The sequence below is a fragment of the Oncorhynchus nerka genome, linkage group LG3 (genome assembly GCF_034236695.1).
Source record: "Oncorhynchus nerka isolate Pitt River linkage group LG3, Oner_Uvic_2.0, whole genome shotgun sequence".
Lineage (NCBI taxonomy): Eukaryota > Metazoa > Chordata > Actinopteri > Salmoniformes > Salmonidae > Oncorhynchus > Oncorhynchus nerka.
The window spans coordinates 35102213-35122639 of NC_088398.1; the positions used below are offsets into that span (position 1 = coordinate 35102213).

The 20427-nt window shown below is 40.7% G+C and overlaps 1 protein-coding gene across 1 annotated transcript in view; it reads right to left on the minus strand.

The window, feature by feature from the left end:
* LOC115107163 (E3 ubiquitin-protein ligase MYCBP2) overlaps positions 1-20427 on the minus strand; it is a 310312-nt gene that overhangs the window by 138168 nt on the left and 151717 nt on the right. Inside the window, 8 exon segments of the mRNA XM_029630721.2 lie at positions 787-993; positions 3831-4022; positions 4445-4666; positions 12570-12844; positions 13292-13484; positions 13848-13944; positions 14058-14141; positions 14238-14464. Coding sequence (XP_029486581.2) covers positions 787-993; positions 3831-4022; positions 4445-4666; positions 12570-12844; positions 13292-13484; positions 13848-13944; positions 14058-14141; positions 14238-14464 — 1497 coding nt within the window.

Below are 20427 nucleotides of genomic sequence, written 5' to 3' on the forward strand. Positions count from 1 at the left end.
AAACCTTTTGTAACTAGGGGGCAGTATTTTCATTTTTGGATAAAAAACGTTCCCGTTTTAAACGGGATATTTTGTCACGACAAGATGCTCGACTATGCATATAATTGACAGCTTTGGATAGAAAACACTCTGACGTTTCCAAAACTGCCAAGATATTGTCTGTGAGTGCAACAGAACTGAGGTTACAGGCAAAACCCAGATAAACATCCAACCAGGGAGTGCCCCATATTTTGAAAGCCCTGCATGCCAATGACTCCTTATATGGCTGTGAATGCGCTACGAATGAGCTTACGCTTTCTACGTATTCCCCAAGGTGTCTACAGCATTGTGACGTCTTTTTACACATTTATGTTGAAGAATAGCCGTAAGGGACCACATTGAGCAAGTGGTCACATGATGGCTCCCGCAGAAAATAACATGTTTCATGGACTCACTGTGTGCAATAGTGTTTAACATGATTTTTGAATAACTACCACATCTCTGTAACCCACACAAACAATTATCTGTAAGGTCCCTCAGTCGAGCAGTTCATTTCAAACACAGATTTGACCACAAAGACCAGGGTGATTTTCCAATGTCACGCAAAGAAGGGAACCTATTGGTAGATGGGTAAAACAAATTAAAAAGCAGGCATTGAATATCCCTCCTCCCCTACATCTGCAATGCTTGCCGTTTGGGGTTTTAGGCTGGGTTTCTGTACAGCAATTTGATATATCAGCTGATGTAAGAAGGGCTATATAAATACATTTGATTTGAAATTTGATTTGATATATAAAAAACTCTTACGTCATCAGCGAGCACCTCCAACTCATACTCATGGATGCCCCCGCCACCATAGACACAGAAGCCCACCAGCACCACGCCGGGCTTGTCCACCGTCAGACAGATGGCATCTGGAGAGCCGTTGCCCGTGTTCCAGCTGCGGCCCTGGCTCATCTTGGTGAAGCGATTGGGAGTGGACTTCACAGAGTGAAGCGAGTTTAGACCGTCCACCTGGGTGAGACGAAGGGACAAGTGATTATGTATTTTATATCGTTTTTATATCCTCATGGTTAGATCATGTAGTGGTTGTATAAGGGTGTTTTGTTAACATCATTTTAGCAGCCAGAAATATATGTATTTATCTGGATCTAATCTGACAATAACCACATATATACTCTTTCCCATGACATCTTGACCTTGTCATGAAAAATAGGTCTTTACCTGGTTGTAACAGAGACCAATTGGTTCTAAAAACATGTTAACAACCAGCAAATGATGCCATTAAGACTTAAATCTGCCAACTTTGTGTTATTCATTAGATCGCTACATAAGTCTACCAGGTGGTAGTATTGAGATGAATAAACATCAGCAGGGGCATTCCATTGATATTGTACAAGAAAATGTATGAAGCAACCTCGCTGACCATGTCGTCGGCCAACACAGAAACATTCAGAAACAAAAACAACAAGGTAGGGCTGTGGCAGTTATGAAACTTTGGAAGACTTATTGGTCAGCCAAATTACTGCGGTCACCGTAATAACCGTTTATATAGCAAAGAAAAATAATATATATATTTAATTATTTTTAAATAATTTTCCCTTACCTAAGGTAATTGTTTAAGGGTGTTGCATAGAGCCCCTCAAATATTCCCTTATTTAACCTCTTCAACCTATGGGGGCGCTATGTCATTATTGGATTAAAAAACGTGCCCGTTTTAAGCGCAATATTTTGTCACGAAAAGATGCTCGACTATGCATATAATTGCCAGCTTTGGAAAGAAAACACTGACGTTTTCAAAACTGCAAAGATATTATCTGTGAGTGCCCCAGAACTGATCTTACAGGCGAAATCAAGATGAAACTTCAAACAGGAAATGAGCAGGATTTTTGACGCTCTGTTTTACTCTGGTCTCCTTATATGGCTGTGAATATGCTGTGAACGAGCTCTGCCGTTCGTCCAAGATGTCTGCAGCATTGTGACGTATTTGTAGGCATATCATTGGAAGATTGGCCATAAGAGACTACATTTGCCAGGGGGCCGTCCGGTGTCCTTTGTCTAAGTTGGTGCGTAATTCCCAGTGGCAATTATTTTACCATGCGATACAGAAGGAGACGCATACTTCCAGGAACGATACATCATTGAAGAGATATGTGAAAAACACCTTGAGGATTGGTTCTAAACAACGTTTGCCATGTTTCAGTCGATATTGTGGAGTTAATTTGGAAAAAAGTTCGGCGTTTAGATTTTTTTGGTAGCCAAACGTGACGCACCAAACGGACCGATTTCTCCTGCACAAAAAAATCTTTCAGGAAAAACTGAACATTTGCTATCTAACTGATAGTCTCCTCATTGAAAACATCCGAAGTTCTTCAAAGGTAAATGATTTATTGAATGTTTTTGCTGGTTTTTGTGAAAATGTTGCCTGCTAATGCTAACGCTAAATGCTAACGCTAAATGCTAGTTTGCTATGGTAGAGAAGCATATTTTTGAAAATCTGAGATGACAGTGTTGTTAACAAAAGGCTAAGCATGAGAGCTAGCATATTGATTTCATTTCATTTGCGATTTTCATGAATAGTTAACGTTGCGTTATGGTAATGGGCTTGAGGCTGTAGTCATGATACCGGATCCGGGTTGGCTCGACGCAAGAAGTTAAGGGCATACTTAATAGGATTCACTGAATAAAGGTCTCGTCAAAGAGATTGCATTTACGTTTCGAGATCGAACTAAATATTTTTTACAATCAAGACAGGATAACCAAATTGCTTCAGAAGATAAACTACATTTTATGTAGTTACTTTTTTCTCAAATAGTTTATATTACTTTCTAGCACTTCAAGCTAGCTTACAGAGTAGCTCACTAAGTAGCAAGCTAGCTTTGTCGCTGTGGATATTCCATTGTTTAGCTAAGTAGCTAGCTGGTTGATGTTTTCCTTTTTTAACCAGGGGAGATGAAAGCAATAATCACCTCCACAAATGCTGTTTACATTGATATCCATACTGAATGAAGTAGTTAAGGGGGAATTCACCTTAACATGTTTTGTGCAACTGACTTAAAGTTAAGGAAACTTTAAGGGAAAATTAACTAAGATGTTTTATGCAACCAGGCCCAAGTCCCTATAGGGAGAACAGAAGTTTCCTTGACAACGTGAACAATGGATTTAGAACAACTGTGGCGGCTGGGGCTGTTGTCATGACGGTTGAACTGCAGGGTGCCAGAGTGATTGAGATTGAGTGTTGAGAATGCAGCCGGCAGCTGCAGGGTAGAGCGAAACAGACGGAAAAGTGGATGGACAGAGGGACAGACGTGTGGATGGGAAGTGACTCAGCATCTTGTAAACAAGAAAAGTAATTCTGTAATGTTTTAGCTTCCTCCATTTTGATTGAATAGTTTTCAACAAATATATATATGCATATACTGCATGTAGCATAACATTTAAAAGTTATGTATATTTGGAGAACATTTGATTTTATTAACCTTGAATATTAGAATAGCTAAGAAACCATACAGATTGAGGTAGGGAGGAATAGAACACACTGTAAATGGCGAATACCTCAAATGAATGACTTTTCAACCCCAACAGAGCGCTATATTTGGACTGGAGTAAGGTCTAAATTTGGCAAGGTTGATACCATTACAATTCTAGCCAACCTATTAACAGGAATATATTTTTTAATGGCTGTCAATATCAATGTCCTGAACAGGCACAACCTGGTAATGAATGAAATCCTAAACAACACAAACATTGACTTTTGTCTTCAGACATAAACCATCAGAGTGTGTGTCTTGGAGGAGGATTGGGGGGTCTGTGGGTGTGTGCCGGCATGCCTGCTCGTGTCTGTTCTTTACCTCGGAGCCCAGTGCAGAGGCTGTGAGCTCAGAGACTATGCTGGCCAGCAGGCCACAGGTGTTGGAGACCAGGTGGGGAGAGAAGAGCTCCACCTCCTTTCTCAGGCTCTTCCTCACTGGCAGCACTACAATCACCAGCATCTTCTCGAGAACCTCCCTGAAACTTGTCATCCCCATCAGGTTCTCCTCTGTCTGAAAGGGGGAGAGGAGAAAAGAGAGAAAGTTTAACAACATCGAGTAAGGTCAGCAACTGTGTCTTCTCTGATTATAATATAAAAATTTAAAATAAAGACAAATCCACTGAATCTATCAAATTCTACGTGATAAGCACAACATGGGAAATCAAGAGACAGAGGTTACATGTCCATTTCAATGATAACACATTTTAATAGGTGAGTGTTACAACAGTAAAATAGGTTACGCTATATGGCTAACCCCTGTGCTAGTTATGGGATATTCACAAAAACTATTGGAGTAGGAGTGCTGATGTAAATGTAGCTTTTTTGAGGGAACTGAAACCAGATCAGCACTCCTACTGGGAAGCTCTTTTTAAATAAGGGTCCTCATTGGTCAGACATTGTGTCAACATTTCACTGCCTTTGCTGTTTACTCACGTGGCTGAGTTTCTCCATGTGTGCAACCAGCAGGGGGAAGCGATGGGCGAGCGCCGAGTCGTTCTCCGTGCTGACCTGTTTGACCAGCGAGCGCAGCAGCACTTCGCCGTCGTACGCAATGGGCAAGATGGACGTCAGCTTGACTGATGTGTTGCACAGCGCAGACATCACCGCCGCTAACAGTCGGCTGCTCGATGTGCGGAAATTGGCCTCGGCAATGTCCTGGTAAAAGGGAGAAGGGAAAGAAGGGTGGGTGAGGTGGTAAACTTTCACTAAAGAGATGCGATAACTAGAGCCAGAATGCATTTGACCTTAACTTATCATTAGCTATGTATTTTCTTATTTTTGTACACAGAAACTTAGATGAGCAATTGAAATGGCAACCAAGACACAGTATATATGTACTAGTACAGTGAGCTCCAAAAGTAATGGGAAGTGACACATTTTCTGATGTTTTGGCTCTGTACTCCAGCACTTTGGATTTGAAATGATACACATTTGTTGGATGCATTTGCTCTTTGTTTTGGTTGTGTTTCAGATTATTTTGTGCCCAATAGAAATTAATTGTAAATAATGTATTCTGTCACTTTTGTTGCAAATAAGAATATATTTTTCTAAACACTTCTACATTCATGTGAATGCATTTGGAGTCACTTTTATTGTAAATAAGAATATAATGCTTCTAAACAATTCCACATTAATGTGGATGCTGCCATGATTACGGATAATCCTGAACGAATCGTGAATAATGATGAGTGAGAAAGTTAGACGTACAAATATCATATCACCATGACAATAACAGGGGAGGTTAGCATTTTTGGGGTGTATGATACTTGTGCGTCTAACTTTGTCCATTTCATGCGTCTGAAGATACAAACTATACCTTCCCGGCAGGCCCAGAGAGCAAATCTAGTGCACTATAGGCCTACCGCTGGCCAATCGGATGGTTCAGGTGACCGTGTCAGCAATAACGAAAGTTGATACTGTGAGATTTGAAAACATTTAAAAACATTACTTGAGAGAGACTGTCAACGAATACAGCAAAGAGATGCTGTTTTAATGAGTGAGTTCAGCACTGTCAACACTTTGTATTCAACACTTTTATAAGCGGTTCTTCCTATTTCCACTCAGCGCTACAACAAGCACTGCAGCAGAAATGAATGAGTTGTTAAGTGTATCTATAGGCTTGCGTTGTTATTATTAGTGGCTTGGGTCTTTGTTAATGTCAAAGAATATTTTACTTTGTTTCTGAATGCGGTGCGACTCGAGTTTCACCATCAGCTGGAAGACAGTGTCCCTTTTTGGTCAGTGTCAGCAGAGGAAAGGGAGAGTGGAGGGATGGTGAGAGGCTGACACAGTCTGCTGTTCTATCCCTCCGCTGAAACTGACCATCGGATGCAGGCATCATCAGCCCAGTAAAATAAAAACAAAAAGCTAATTATTTAAATGTATGCTCACTCAGCTATGCTTCACAAGTAATACAAAAATGTATAACAATCTTTTACCGGGTGATCATATAGCCTACCTCAAATTTTGAAATATATATATTTTTTAAATGGCCCAAACAACAGTGCAAGCTATTCAAGCAAAGCCCATATGTGGTGATAATGTTTTGGGCCTATACCTTACTGCACAAACCTCATTGCTACAGTACTGTTTTTAATTGGTTAATGTTGCATACAGTGCCTTCGGAAAGTATTCAGACCCCTAGACTTTTAATTTATTAAATTAATTATTTCCTCATCAATCTACACACAATACCCCAGAATGACAAAGTGAAAAACAGGTATTTAAATGTATTAAAAACTCAAAACAAATACCTTATTTACATAAGTACTCAGACCGTTTGCTATGAGACTCGAAATTGAGCTCAGGTGCATCCTGTTTTCATTGATCATCCTAGTGATGTCTTCCCTATTATTCTACAATGTAGAAAATAGTAAAAATCTAGAAAAATCCTGGAATGAGTAGGTGTGTCCAAACTTTTGACTGGTACTTGCTGAAACGGAAAATGATGGTCGGCAGTACAGTACTGGGCTATTTACGAGGAAGGAGTAGGCTGTCCTTGTAAATAATAATTTGTTCATAACTGACTTGCCTCGTTAAAGGTTACACTAAGCGCGTAACATTTCTGCACCCTAATTTTCTAATTCTTGTCTAACCAATTCCCAAATGGAGATTAAGTGAAAAATAAACATACGCATTTGAATGTCCTTTTCTCGTTATTTTATTTTATTAACGAAAACATAAAGATGTTGATGAAGAAATACTGTGCTGCTGTTTTGATGTAGAAATGTAACACTTTAGAGTACTTAAGCACCGAATACATTGCAAGTTGAGGGATTTTCACAACAGTGCTGGGTTATAAAAGTCTATTGTCCTGCTAATAGGAAACATGTGCATTATGGGCAACACCTGCTACAGTTGTGATGTCTTCACTATTATTCTACAACATAGAAAAAAGTAAAAATCCTGAAATGAGTAGGTGTCCAAACTTTTGACTGGTGCTTAATTCATTTGATTAATATTATGGTGTTTCTATTCCATGAAAAACAAAAAACCCTCTGGGATTCTGTTAGGATGGAATGGAAAATATGGCGCTGTTCTAAGTGATGTCCAGGATTCAGTTAGCTATTTAGCTAAAAACATTTTTTTTTTTTTATGATGAGACTCTCCACCAATAATTACATTTACAGGATTGGAGGACTATATTAATATCTAAGGGGCATGTTCCTTACATTTAGAGGATTGGAGGACTCTATATTAATATCTAAGGGGCATTATCCGTTAGATATTCTCACAGATCCTAAGGGGCTTTTATATCATTCTAAATGAATTATTAATAATCACTTTGTTGAAAAAGTAACAATATTTTGAAGATTTAGTTTTCATTTTAGGGCTCTGTTCTAGGCCCTCTCCTATTCTCGCTATACACCAAGTCACTTGGCTTTGTCATAACCTCACATGGTCTCTCCTATCATTGCTATGCAGACGACACACAATTAATCTTCTCCTTTCCCCCTTCTGATGACCAGGTGGCGAATCGCATCTCTGCATGTCTGGCAGACATATCAGTGTGGATGACGGATCACCACCTCAAGCTGAACCTCGGCAAGACGGAGCTGCTCTTCCTCCCGGGGAAGGACTGCCCGTTCCATGATCTCGCCATCACGGTTGACAACTCCATTGTGTCCTCCTCCCAGAGCGCTAAGAACCTTGGCGTGATCCTGGACAACACCCTGTCGTTCTCAACTAACATCAAGGCGGTGGCCCGGTCTTGTAGGTTCATGCTCTACAACATCCGCAGAGTACGACCCTGCCTCACACAGGAAGCAGCGCAGGTCCTAATCCAGGCACTTGTCATCTCCCGTCTGGATTACTGCAACTCGCTGTTGGCTGGGCTCCCTGCCTGTGCCATTAAACCCCTACAACTCATCCAGAACGCCGCAGCCCGTCTGGTGTTCAACCTTCCCAAGTTCTCTCACGTCACCCCGCTCCTCCGCTCTCTCCACTGGCTTCCAGTTGAAGCTCGCATCCGCTACAAGACCATGGTGCTTGCCTACGGAGCTGTGAGGGGAACGGCACCTCAGTACCTCCAGGCTCTGATCAGGCCCTACACCCAAACAAGGGCACTGCGTTCATCCACCTCTGGCCTGCTCGCCTCCCTACCACTGAGGAAGTACAGTTCCCGCGCAGCCCAGTCAAAACTGTTCGCTGCTCTGGCCCCCCAATGGTGGAACAAACTCCCTCACGATGCCAGGACAGCGGAGTCAATCACCACCTTCCGGAGACACCTGAAACCCCACCTCTTTCAGGAATACCTAGGATAGGATAAAGTAATCCTTCTCACCCCCCTTAAAAGATTTAGATGCACTATTGTAAAGTGGCAGTTCCACTGGATGTCTTAAGGTGAACGCACCAATTTGTAAGTCGCTCTGGATAAGAGCGTCTGCTAAATGACTTAAATGTAATGTAAATGTAATTTGATTAACCTTGATTATTTAACAGACATCACTTTCTTATATTCAGTCAACACATATCTTAAGAATATCATGGAATATTTGAACATTTTTGTTTCTCCATGTCTGTCTCAGAGCAGCGCGAATGGATGCTGAAATAGACAGCCACAGAGGGAAGGCTGTATTCTGTTCACAACTCGTGGTATCGCTCTTCGGTTACACATCCTTTGAATAGCAGAACAGCATAATGGTCCGGGCGACCCTTGCTGTGCCTGGTGAGCAGTTAGTCAAGTTCTGTTGTCAGAAGAGGAATGGAAATGTCAGGGTGAACCAAAAACCTGACGAACCTGCCACGTTCTGTATGTTGACTCTGCCTGTCAGAGGTGGAGTTCCAGAGCTCACAGGTGTGCCTGGCATGGATCGTGACTCCATCTCGTTCCTTTTCAACACGTAAGTGAGTCAATGACTATTCAAGCCATTGACTCACTGATGAATGAAGATGATGAGCGATCGGCAAAGGCAATCTGTAATCTGCGGGCGTCACGGCTTCATAAGAAATGTTTTATATATATATATATTTTCTTTTATTCTCAGAACATTAACCATGTGTGTTCGCTTGTTTAATACTGTTCTGTAGTTATGACCCAAATGATTCGTCTGACAAACAAAGAAATGTGCATCCTGCAGGCCCAGATCAAAGCTGGCAAGACATTCAATAATGTCATCTTCACAGACAAATCAACTGTGGCCCTTGAACAATTTGCTCAAAATTGCTACAGAAAAAAAGCAAGATCAAGAAGATTAACGAAAGCATAAAGATGTTGATTAAGAAATGCTGTTTTGAGTTAGAAATGTAACACTCTAGAGTACTTAAGCATTGAATAGATTTCAAGTTGAGGGATTTTCACAACAGTAGCTGGGCTATAAAAAGAGTATCGTCCTGCTAATAGGAATAATTTGCATGATGGGCTACATTCTTTATTGTAACCACAATGTCACACATAATTTGTATCTACCTTTCCAATTACTTTTAGAGTTTGTGAATTACAAATGTGCGCTTTCGTTTTAATTTGATCGTGCAGACTTTTTATCTTTAAATTATTGTTTTATGTCGGATGCAACATTTTTGACCAGTTGCAATTGTAAGTAGGCTTACTAAAAAAAAAACGTCTACTTCTATTAGGCTGTACAGCCTCATTGCCTACCTCAGCCAGTTAAGTTATATAGGTCTATGCTCTGAAGAAATATACTCCAATTAAGCCCTCGTTTTTAAAGTCAAATCCAAAATTCAAAAAGGCGCTCGCACATCTGAGCTATCTTTTTTGCAGGTGCATGGCAACAGCCGGATAAGATGAGGAAAAAGAAGAAGGAACCCACCCACTGCTATTGATCGTATCACTGAATTTTAGTAAGCTTTAAGCATCGGCCTCACGGCCTTCGTCAGAGCTTTTGTGAGTTTTTAAAATTAGCAACCTTATGTAGACCTAGCCACACCCATGTCCGTTCCACACATCGAAAGGAAAAATAAATAAGTGCTACCAAATATAACAATATGCATTTCATAAATATTCAAATAAAGTGTACATAAAACGTATTAAACACATCTGTGAAACCACAATCAGGACATCGACCTACCAAGCAAGTTTTCATAAATCATTGGGTACAGTGTATGAAAAACGTCAGAGTAATCTGAAATAGGGGCATAATTCATGTTCAAATGTACAACATAACATACATGGGCATTTCATCATTAAGACCTTTAGGAAATAATGTCTGGAGGGTGAAACTCTGGATGGTTCTGTCTAATTTTCTTTTGTGGCTGGCAGTTGGCATGAACCTATCTATCTCATAAATAAAACATGCCAGTGTTTCTTGACCGCATCTCCCACTTTCCGCATGTTCAAAGTATATATGGTTGTGAACATTACAGTGTTCTTGAGCGGGTCTTTTTTGTAGCAGTTCATCTCGTGTTTTCCCCAATGCCAAATTAAGAGCCTTATCCACAGATTGTGGAGAACAGCCTCTTCTTAGAAACATATTGCGCATCTCAGCTGCTTTTTCTAGATTGTCCTGAAAATGATTTGTTGCAAGTTGGGAAGGGGGGTTCAGACGTAGCTCGGCTATTAGACAATTCTTTAGTAAAGGTTGAATAGTCTATTGTTCAGCTAATAGCCCACCCTGCTACTCTTGTTAAAAACTAATAACACTTTTTCCCCTTTCCATGTTAAAAATTACAATTGAAAGTGTTTTTAGACAGAATCGGCCCCATCCCCTTAACACATTTGGGCAGTCGATATCGTTCTGGACTTCGGGCTAGAATGTTGAGGGTTTGAAACCTGCTCCCTGCATGCTATAATGAATGAGTTAGATACACCTGGTATTGGATATGGCTGAAACAAAACTTGCTAAATAGCGATTTTTGTAAATTAACTTTATGACAAAAAAATATGCACAATCGTTTGTCTCTACATTAACTAACATATTCCTCTCAATTGAACAGTTTTTGCTTGACTCGTGATGACGTTATAATGTTTTGTCAGCGATCTTTGCTGGTGGCCCGCATCAAATTCGTCATCAGAACCTCTCGATATGATTGCATTTGTAGTCAGCAATAGAGGAATGATTGCTTCCTACAAAAGCACAAAACATGTACATTTATAGACATCTTTGAACAGAGTAAGGTAAAAAAAAAAAAAAAAAAAATATATATATATATTGTCTTAAAGGGGCAGTGTTGTATTTTGAGATTGGTTACTTAGCTTATTCCAGCCTATCGGCAGAGGGTAGCATATTTTTCTGATTCTCTGTAATAATGGTATGGGAATAATAATGTTTTTATTTTGGTAAAGTGGTTTCTTGCATCAAACAAAAACACTTTGTCACCTCCTTGTCTGAAGGACAAGTGGATAAACAGGTTAATGCCAAGCCCTGCACATTTATTTTCTTCAAAAGTCCCATGGCATGTAGGCCTACACTGAACATCACACATTCGCTGCTACTGTAGGCTGAATGACAGAACAACCACTTTAAAATGTTATGCATTTTCTCCATTGTTTTTGATGGTAGGCCACTCCACATTATGATAATCAAATAGCCACAGTAGCCTACATGGCCATTGTTAAAACTAACTTAAAACAGGTACAGCCTGTTTGCGCTCAGCAGACCTGAAATTTGCTCAGTGCCGGGAAATATTTGAGGGAACATTGGTCATGCAGGCTTCAGAGTGAAGTGCTATCCCGACACGATATGTTTGGAGTTTGCGCATCTTCATACAAAAGAATGAAGAGGTGTGCCTAATTATGTCACATTCATTTGCTTATGTCTGATTTCAAGACTTGACATGTAACAGATTAAATACCTCCCAAATTAAATATTTAACTGTTACTGAGGTTTATAGCTTGTAAAATGACAGGGGGCTTTGTTCATCTCAATTTCATGCTCGGTTTATTTAATTTAAAGTCAAACATGAATTGCATCATCATCCTGAAGTTGATGGGATTATTGAGCCCATCGGCACTCTCTGGAGGTCACCCTTGTGAGTTTCGTCAGCAACACGTGACAACGGAGGGCCCTCTGAGCGAGTTGGTAGGAGCAAGGGGGTGGTTTGGGATTCACTGATGGCTTCTGGGTGGTTGGATGGAGGAGACATGTTGGCTGGGTGGGGTTGGGGGAATGGCGGCCCACTTATTTTAGTTTCTTCTCCTTTACATAACGTATTTAATATTACTTAAACTCTATAATATGATAAACATGATCAATATTTAGTATGTGTATGTTTTTTGTTGTTGTGGCAGCCAACACATACAATACAAATATGCAGTATATGTGAACCATAATGAATGGAAAATATATTCAATTATATGAAATTATAATAATTTGAATACTGTACCCCCAAAAAAAGGACAAAATAAATAAAAATGCGGTCCCAAAGGGGGCAATCATTCTCATTTACTATGTAATTCACTTCACCTGTGGTAAATTGCCTAAAAAAATGCCTAAAAATAGCCATTCTACCATTTTATCAAAGAAAAAACACAACATTCCGCTGTATTTCAGTCAATTGACCACATCTGTAAGTCTATGCAGTCCATGTGGGAATTGAGCAAACAACCTTACTGTTGAACCCACAATCTTGGTCCAGAGAGCTCCCTCTCTCTTAGACCTACCTGGTCAAGGCAGTTGAGCAAGTCGCAGAGGCAGGCCCACTGCAGCGCAGGCGTGGGGTAGAAGGAGTGGAAGCAGGCGGTGAAGGTGTTGTGGCACTCTTGCAGCACGGCCTCCAGCAGGGTGAGGGGCTGGGAGAGGTAGCCCTGGGGGTCGTTGTCCAGCTTGGTCAGGCAGTTGTCCATGCCCTCTGACAGGATCTTCTTGAGCAAACTACGGGTCTTGCCCACGCACTCCGCCAGCTTGCTGGACTCCTCCACCACCGCCTTGGTGCTGGCTGGTGAGGAGGAAGAGGGGGGAACAGGAATAGGACAGCGGCCTGGGGGTTAAACCAGGGACAATATGATACTGTTACATTCAGAAACTTTACTTAAAGCTGACGGGTATTTTCATTACTTGCTATAACTATAAGCCTTTATTATAACGCTTATGTTAGGTCTCTCAATGTAGCAAAATCATTGGTATCAACTTCTTGATTTAGTCTTTTCTATAATTTCCATATTTTTGCTACCTGTGTGTGTGTGTGGTGTGTTACCTGTGTGTGTGTGCGTATTACCTGTGCGTGTTACCTGTGTACTACTATGAGCACCTGAATGGTTGTGTTTGTGTGTCTGTGTCTAAAGTACATGCGCCTTTGTGTGTGTCCATGCATACTTCCGTGTCTACCCACGTATGTGTACACGTTAGTGCACATGCATCTCTGTAACCCTACCAGAGAGCCTACCAGAGATGGGGAAGATCTCACAGATATAGACACGGAGCAGGCGAAGGCAGCAGGTCCCTACGAAGCGCAGACGCTCCAGGTCCAGCAGGGTAGCCGTGTACTGGAAGCCTTTCAGGCCTCTCAGCTCCTCCACCCCCAGCACCAGGGTGGTCCAGCTCCAGTGGAGGATCCTCAGCAGGGACTCAAAACACTCCTACAGGGAGAGGAGGGGAGGACAACTTTACTGCATGTTTATTACCTGTTTACTACAGTTTTACAATCTATTCATGAAACTAGCTTACATCCTAACAAATGTTATATTACACTCCAGGGTGATGTTCAATAGGGAATGCAATGGAAACATTTTCCAAACATTTTGCAACAGAAAACTAAAATAAGTGTTTCTTATTGGACCAGTCCAGGTAGCTCCTCCTCTCTGTTTAAATCAATTTCTTCCATTTGGTGCCTGATGAACAAAATTGGTTTCAATATTGCTATCATACAAGCCAGTGTTCTGATTCTGGGGTCTGCCTTGGACCAAGTCTAGCTAGGGGAAACACAAGCGTATGATACGTACCACTGAGACGGTTCGGGCGAAGGAGCGTTTGAGGATGTGAACCGGCTCACTGGTCTGCTGTTTCCCTTTGGCTGCGTTGCCATCGTTCGACGGAAGTCTGCAGTAGTAAAACAACCACATTACATTCCCATTATAAAGTTGGTTACTTGAAGTTCATCAATATACGGGTCACAAATCAGGCAACATTAGGAGTGTAGGAAAATGACTTGCCTGTACAATAGCTGAGGTATTTGACCTGCATTCACGTCGGTACCGTTGTTTGACTTCTTGGAACTCTTGAACTGAAAGACCACACTGCAAAAAGGAGTAGGATCACATAATTCACAATGTACAATGAGGAATGGGGATATCTGTTCAAGTAATTGTATTTCTATGGACCCCAGTAGGTACCTGTCATCTGTGGTGATGGTGGCCTGTCCGTGAGAGCCACAGTCTGAGCTGGGCCCAGACACCCGGGCCCAGGCCACATACCACCAGCCAAGCTGCAGCAGCACCGGCTCGTCAAACATCATGGCGTACTTCTCCCTGGCAGCGCAGTCGTAGGCCAGGACGTCAGTCTCAGCCATGAGGTCCCCATCTGTCTCATGGTCTCCACCATCAGGCCCCAGCTCAAACAACTGGGGAGTAAGACACAACACAAGTCAGTGACAACAGACAAGAGTCAACCTTACCAGCAGAACTTGAATATACCTCTATTCGGACTGCGGCATGAATTCAGCTCTTGGCTAATTTGTTCAATATCACAGAACCTAGCAATTAAATGAATACATTGATAAATACAAAAACAGTTGATGCTAGTATACCTACTAACCTTGATCTTGGAGGTGTACTCAAACTACTAAGATTACATACAGTGGGGAGAACGATTTTGCAGGTTTTTCTACTTACAAAGCATGTAGAGCTCTGTAATTTTTTTTTTTTAATCAAAGGTACACTTCAACTGTGAGAGACGGAATCTAAAACAAAAATCAACAAAAGATTTTTAAGTAATTCATTTGCATTTTATTGCATGACATAAGTATTTGATACATCAGAAAAGCAGAACTTAATATTTGGTACAGAAACCTTTGTTTGCAATTACAGAGATCATACGTTTCCTGTAGTTCTTAACCAGGTTTGCACACACTGCAGCAGGGATTATGGCCCACTCCTCCATACAGACCTCCAGATCCTTCAGGTTTCGGGACTGTCGCTGGGCAATACGGACTTTCAGCTCCCTCCAAAGATTTTCTATTGGGTTCAGGTCTGGAGACTGGCTAGGCCACTCCTTAGTTGCCCTGGCTGTGTGTTTCGGGTCATTGTCATGCAGGAAGAACCAGCCACGACCCATCTTCAATGCTCTTACTGAGGGAAGGAGGTTGTTGGCCAAGATCTCGCGATACATGGCCCCATCCATCCTCCCCTCAATACGGTGCAGTCCTCCTGTCCCCTTTGCAGAAAAGCATCCCCAAAAAATGATGTTTCCACCTCCATGCTTCACGGTTGGGATAGTGTTCTTGGGGTTGTACTCATCCTTCTTCTTCCTTCAAACACGGCGGGTGGAGTTCAGACCAAAAAGCTCATTTTTTGTCTCATCAGACCACATGACCTCCTCCCATTCCTCCTCTGGATCATCCAGATGGCCATTGGCAAACTTCAGACGGCCTGGACATGCGCTGGCTTGAGCAGGGGGACCTTGCGTGCGCTGCTGGATTTCAATCCATGACGGCGTAGTGTGTTGCTAATGGTTTTCTTTGAGACTGTGGTCCCAGATCTCTTCAGGTCATTGACCAGTTCCTGCCGTGTAGTTCTGGGCTGATCCCTCACCTTCCTCATGATCATTGATGCCCCACGAGGTGAGATCTTGCATGGAGCCCCAGACCGAGGGTGATTGACCGTCATTTTGAATTTCTTCCATTTTCTAATAATTGCGCCAACAGTTGTTCCATTCTCACCAAGCTGCTTGCCTATTGTCCTGTAGCCCATCCCAGCCTTGTGCAGGTCTACAATTTCATCCCTGATGTCCTTACACAGCTCTCTGGTCTTGACCATTGTGGAGAGGTTGGAGTCTGTTTGATTGAGTGTGTGGACAGGTGTCTTTTATACAGGTAACGAGTTCAAAGAGGTGCAGTTAATACAGGTAATGAGCGGAGAACAGGACGGCTTCTTAAAGAAAAACTGTCTGTGAGAGCCGGAATTCTTACTGGTTGGTAGGTGATCAAATGCTTACGTCATGCAATAAAATGCTAATTTAATACTTAAAAATCATACAATGTGATTTTCTGGATTTTTCTTTTAGATTCCGTCTCTCACAGTTGAAGTGTACCTATGATAAAAATTACAGACCTCTACATGCTTTGTAAGTAGGAAAACCTGTAAAATCGGCAGTGTATCAAATAGTTGTTTTCCCCACTGTATATTTACACACATACATATACACACACACACTACATAAATATATATGTATAAACTCAGCAAAAAAATAAACTGCATTTATTTTCAGCAAACTAAACATGTGTAAATATTTGTATGAAAATAACAAGATTCAACAACAGACATAAACAGAGTTCCTCTGTCCAGTGTATGTGTTCTTTTGCCCATCTTAATATTTTACTTTTTATTGGCCAGTCTGAGATATGGCTTTTTCTTTGCAGCTCTGCCTAGAAGGCCAGCATCCCGGAGTCACCTCTTCACTGTTGATGTGGAGACTGGTGTGTTGCAGGTACTATTTAATGAAGCTGCCAGTTGAGGAATTGTGAGGCTTCTGTTTCTCAAACTAGACACTAATGTACTTGTCCTCTTGCTCAGTTGTGCCCTGGGGCCTCCCACTCCTCTTTCTATTCTGGTTAGCAAAATGTTTATATATAAAATGAATATTGATATGTGTGGTCATAACATGATTTTGTGACAAACCACAACATGTGACCATATCAAGTGTCCAAAACATAAATATATTGCGAATGCATCTGTTTATGTGCTGTACATGTGCACCTCACTTAGGTTTCAACTCCGGTTGGATGGCCTTTACTTATGTATGGAATACTATGTGATAAGTGTGTGTGCAACAGTATATAAAGTATGCTAATGAACTGGTGTGAAGGCATTTGGGCAGTGGTGTAAAATCCTTCAGTAAAAATACTTTAAAGTACTACTGTTATGGAATTATTGTAATCAAAAGGAGACTCTTAGATTTCTTCAAGACAATCAAACATGATTTAATTATTGCAGTAATGGAGCTCTTCAACGACCCCCCCATCCCCACGATTCGTCGAGAGCACAATGACAAAAGATACCATGGCCTTTTATAGCTAAGACACCCCCTTCGGTCTACATGACAAACAGATGCTTGGAATGGGTCACAAGGTTAAGATTTGTGTGAAAAATGCTTATAATTCACAGCAGACATTATCTGCTATAAAAACATATCATTGTGTAGAAACCAGGGTCTGCCCCCGAGGCATCTCTCCCTGGTACCTTCCATTCGGGCACACAGACACTAATCATGCTATGGATTGCGGTCTTGTTAGGTTTATCGTAAATCCACTGTCAGTGTTAAATCTCCCAGAGGCCCATTTTCAGTGGAACACACACAGATGCGTGTTCTAACAACCCCTTATTCTGTTGCATAAAACAACCATTTGATGCAATTACAATATTATAAAATAATCTTGCAATTATTCTCTCATAATACTTCAGTATTTTGGGGGGTATCTGTACATTATTTTACTATTTATATTTCTGGCAACTTTTACTTCACTTCAATCCGAAAGAAAATATTGTTCATTTCACTCCAGACATTTTCTCTGACACGCAAAAGTACTTGTAACAGTTTGACAGGAAAATTGTCCAATTCAAACACTTATCAAGAGAATATTCCTGGTCACCGCTACTGCATTTAATTTGGTAGACTCACTAAACACAAATGCTTTGTTTGTCATTTATGTTTGCGTGTTGTAATGTGCCCCTGGGTATCTGTCAATAAAAATACAAATTTGGGCTGTCTGGTTTAACAGAAGGAATGTTAAATTATTTACACTTTTTCTTTTGATACTTAAGTATAAAAAGTAAATGGAATTGCAAAAATGTACTTAAGTATTTTTAAAGCCAAATACTGTTAGACTAACTCAAGTAGAATGTTACTGTGTGACTTTTACTTTTGCCATTTTCTATTAAGGTATTTCACATTTACTCAAGTATGAAAATGTTGTACTTTTTCTACCACTGGATGTGGCTGGGGGTTTATTGCATGTCCCCATCAATTTCGTGTGTCTGGGTAAGCATCATCTAATATTTTTTATGTGATCACTTTGTTTACCTGGAATGTTTCCTTACTGTAGGCTACTACTACTTTTAGTCTTAATATTTACTGCTCTAGTCACTGTTTAGCACATGACTTCTTATGTGAATCCTGAAAGAGATGGGCGGGGCTGGCTTAAAAGGGTGTGAACAACGCAAAATGGGCGAAGACAAAGGAGAGCTCTCTAGTAGGTACCAAAAAAAATCAAAGGCCCTTTTCTCAAAAGTGAGTTTACAAGTTTATCAACTTTCAAAGCAGAATTACTTTCCCATTGTTCCTCAAAAATCCACTGTATACCATTTTGTAGCTCTGAGTCTACTTTTATCCAATGTAAAAAAACACCATTTCGAATTTTGCTACATAAGACCGAATCCAGGATGTGAGTCACAAATATTGAATTTGGCCTTTACTACTATAGCCCAGAGAAACACATTAAATAACACATTCATAAATGGCAAAAAAGATAGTAAAACAATAAATCATAAGAAACAAGGATGACATGCTTGTCCTATATCTAGGAGATATAAGAAAGCTCAGGAAATACATGTTTTTTTTAATTATACATATTTAACCCTATTTTGTGTAGGCACAACTCCCTTCGTACTTCCATTTATTCAAAAAAAAGTACAGATTACCTACAGACAAGTTGGGTGTCACTCGTGAGGGTCGTACACCATTGTGTTCGAGTCTCACCTTTCCAGAGTGGTCATAATAGTTTCAGACGCTACCAGTGGTGGAAAAAGTACCCCATCGTCTACTTATACTCAAGTATAAGATACCTTAACAGAAAATGACTCAAGTAAAAGAGAAGGTCACCCAGTAAAATACTACTTGAGTAAAAGTCTAAAAGTATTTGAATATAAATATACTTTAGTATCAAAAGTGAAAGTAAAAGTACAGATCATTTCAAATTCCTTATATTAGGTAAACCCGATGGTATGACTTTATTTTTTTAAATTCATGGAGTGTCAGGGGCACACTCCAACACTGACATAATTTACAAATTAAGCATTTGTGTTTAGTGAGTCCGCCAAATAAGAGGCAGTAGGGATGAGCAGGGATGTTCTGGACCATTTTCCTGTCCTGCTAAGCATTCAAAATGTAACGTGTACATTTGGGTGTCAGGGAAAATGTAAGGAGTAAAAAGTACATTACTTTATTTAGGAATGTTCTGAAGTAAAAATAAATAAAAAAATCGTAAAGTACATATACCCCAAAAAACGACTAAGTAGTAGGTAAAGGTATTGAAGTACTTTTCACCACTGGACATTACAGACATTTCCGTGAGAACACCAATTTTAGGGATATCTCATGATTTTAGGGATATCTCATGATGTTTCCACCCCCATGCTTCACAGTAGGTATGGTGTTCATTGGATGCAACTCAGCATTCTTTGTCCTCCAAACACGACGAGTTGAGTTTTGACCAAAAAGTTCTATCTGGCACTGCAGGATTTGAGTCCCTGGAGGCATAGTGTGTTACTGCTGGTAGGCTTTGTTACTTTGGTCCCAGCTCTCTGCAGGTCATTCACTAGGTCCCCCCGTGTGATTCTGGGATTTTTGCTCAACGTTCTTGTGATCATTTTGACCCCACGGGGTGAGATCTTGCGTGGAGCCCCAGATCGAGGGAGATTATCAGTGGTCTTGTATGTCTTCCATTTCCCACAGTTGATTTCTTCAAACCAAGCTGCTTAGCTACTGCAGATTCAGTCTTCCCAGCCTGGTGCAGGTCTACAATTTTGTTTCTGGTGTCCTTTGACAGCTCTTTGGTCTTGGTCATAGTGGAGTTTGGAGTGTGACTGTTTGAGGTTGTGGACAGGTGTCTTTTATACTGATAACAAGTTCAAACAGGTGCCATTAATACAGGTAACGAGAATGAGGACAGAGGAGCCTCTTAAAGAAGAGGTCTGTGAGAGCCAGAAATCTTGCTTGTTTGTAGGTGACCGAACACTTATTTTCCACCATAATGTGCAAATGTGCAAATAAATTCATTTAAAAATCCTACAATGTGATTTTCTGGATTTTTTTTCTCAATTTGTCTGTCATAGTTGATGTGTACCTATGATGAAAATTACAGGCCTCTCTCATCTTTTTAAGTGGGAGAACTTGCACAATTGGTGGCTGACTAAATACTTTTTTGCCCCACTGTATATATATATTTTTTTAAGTAGACAATGGCGACTTTAAAAAAGGAAGCCTGTACAATATAAAAAATATTCCAAAACATGCGTCCTGTTTGCAACAATGCACGAAGTAATACTGCAAAACATGTGGCAAATTAACTTTTTGTCCTGAATACAAAGT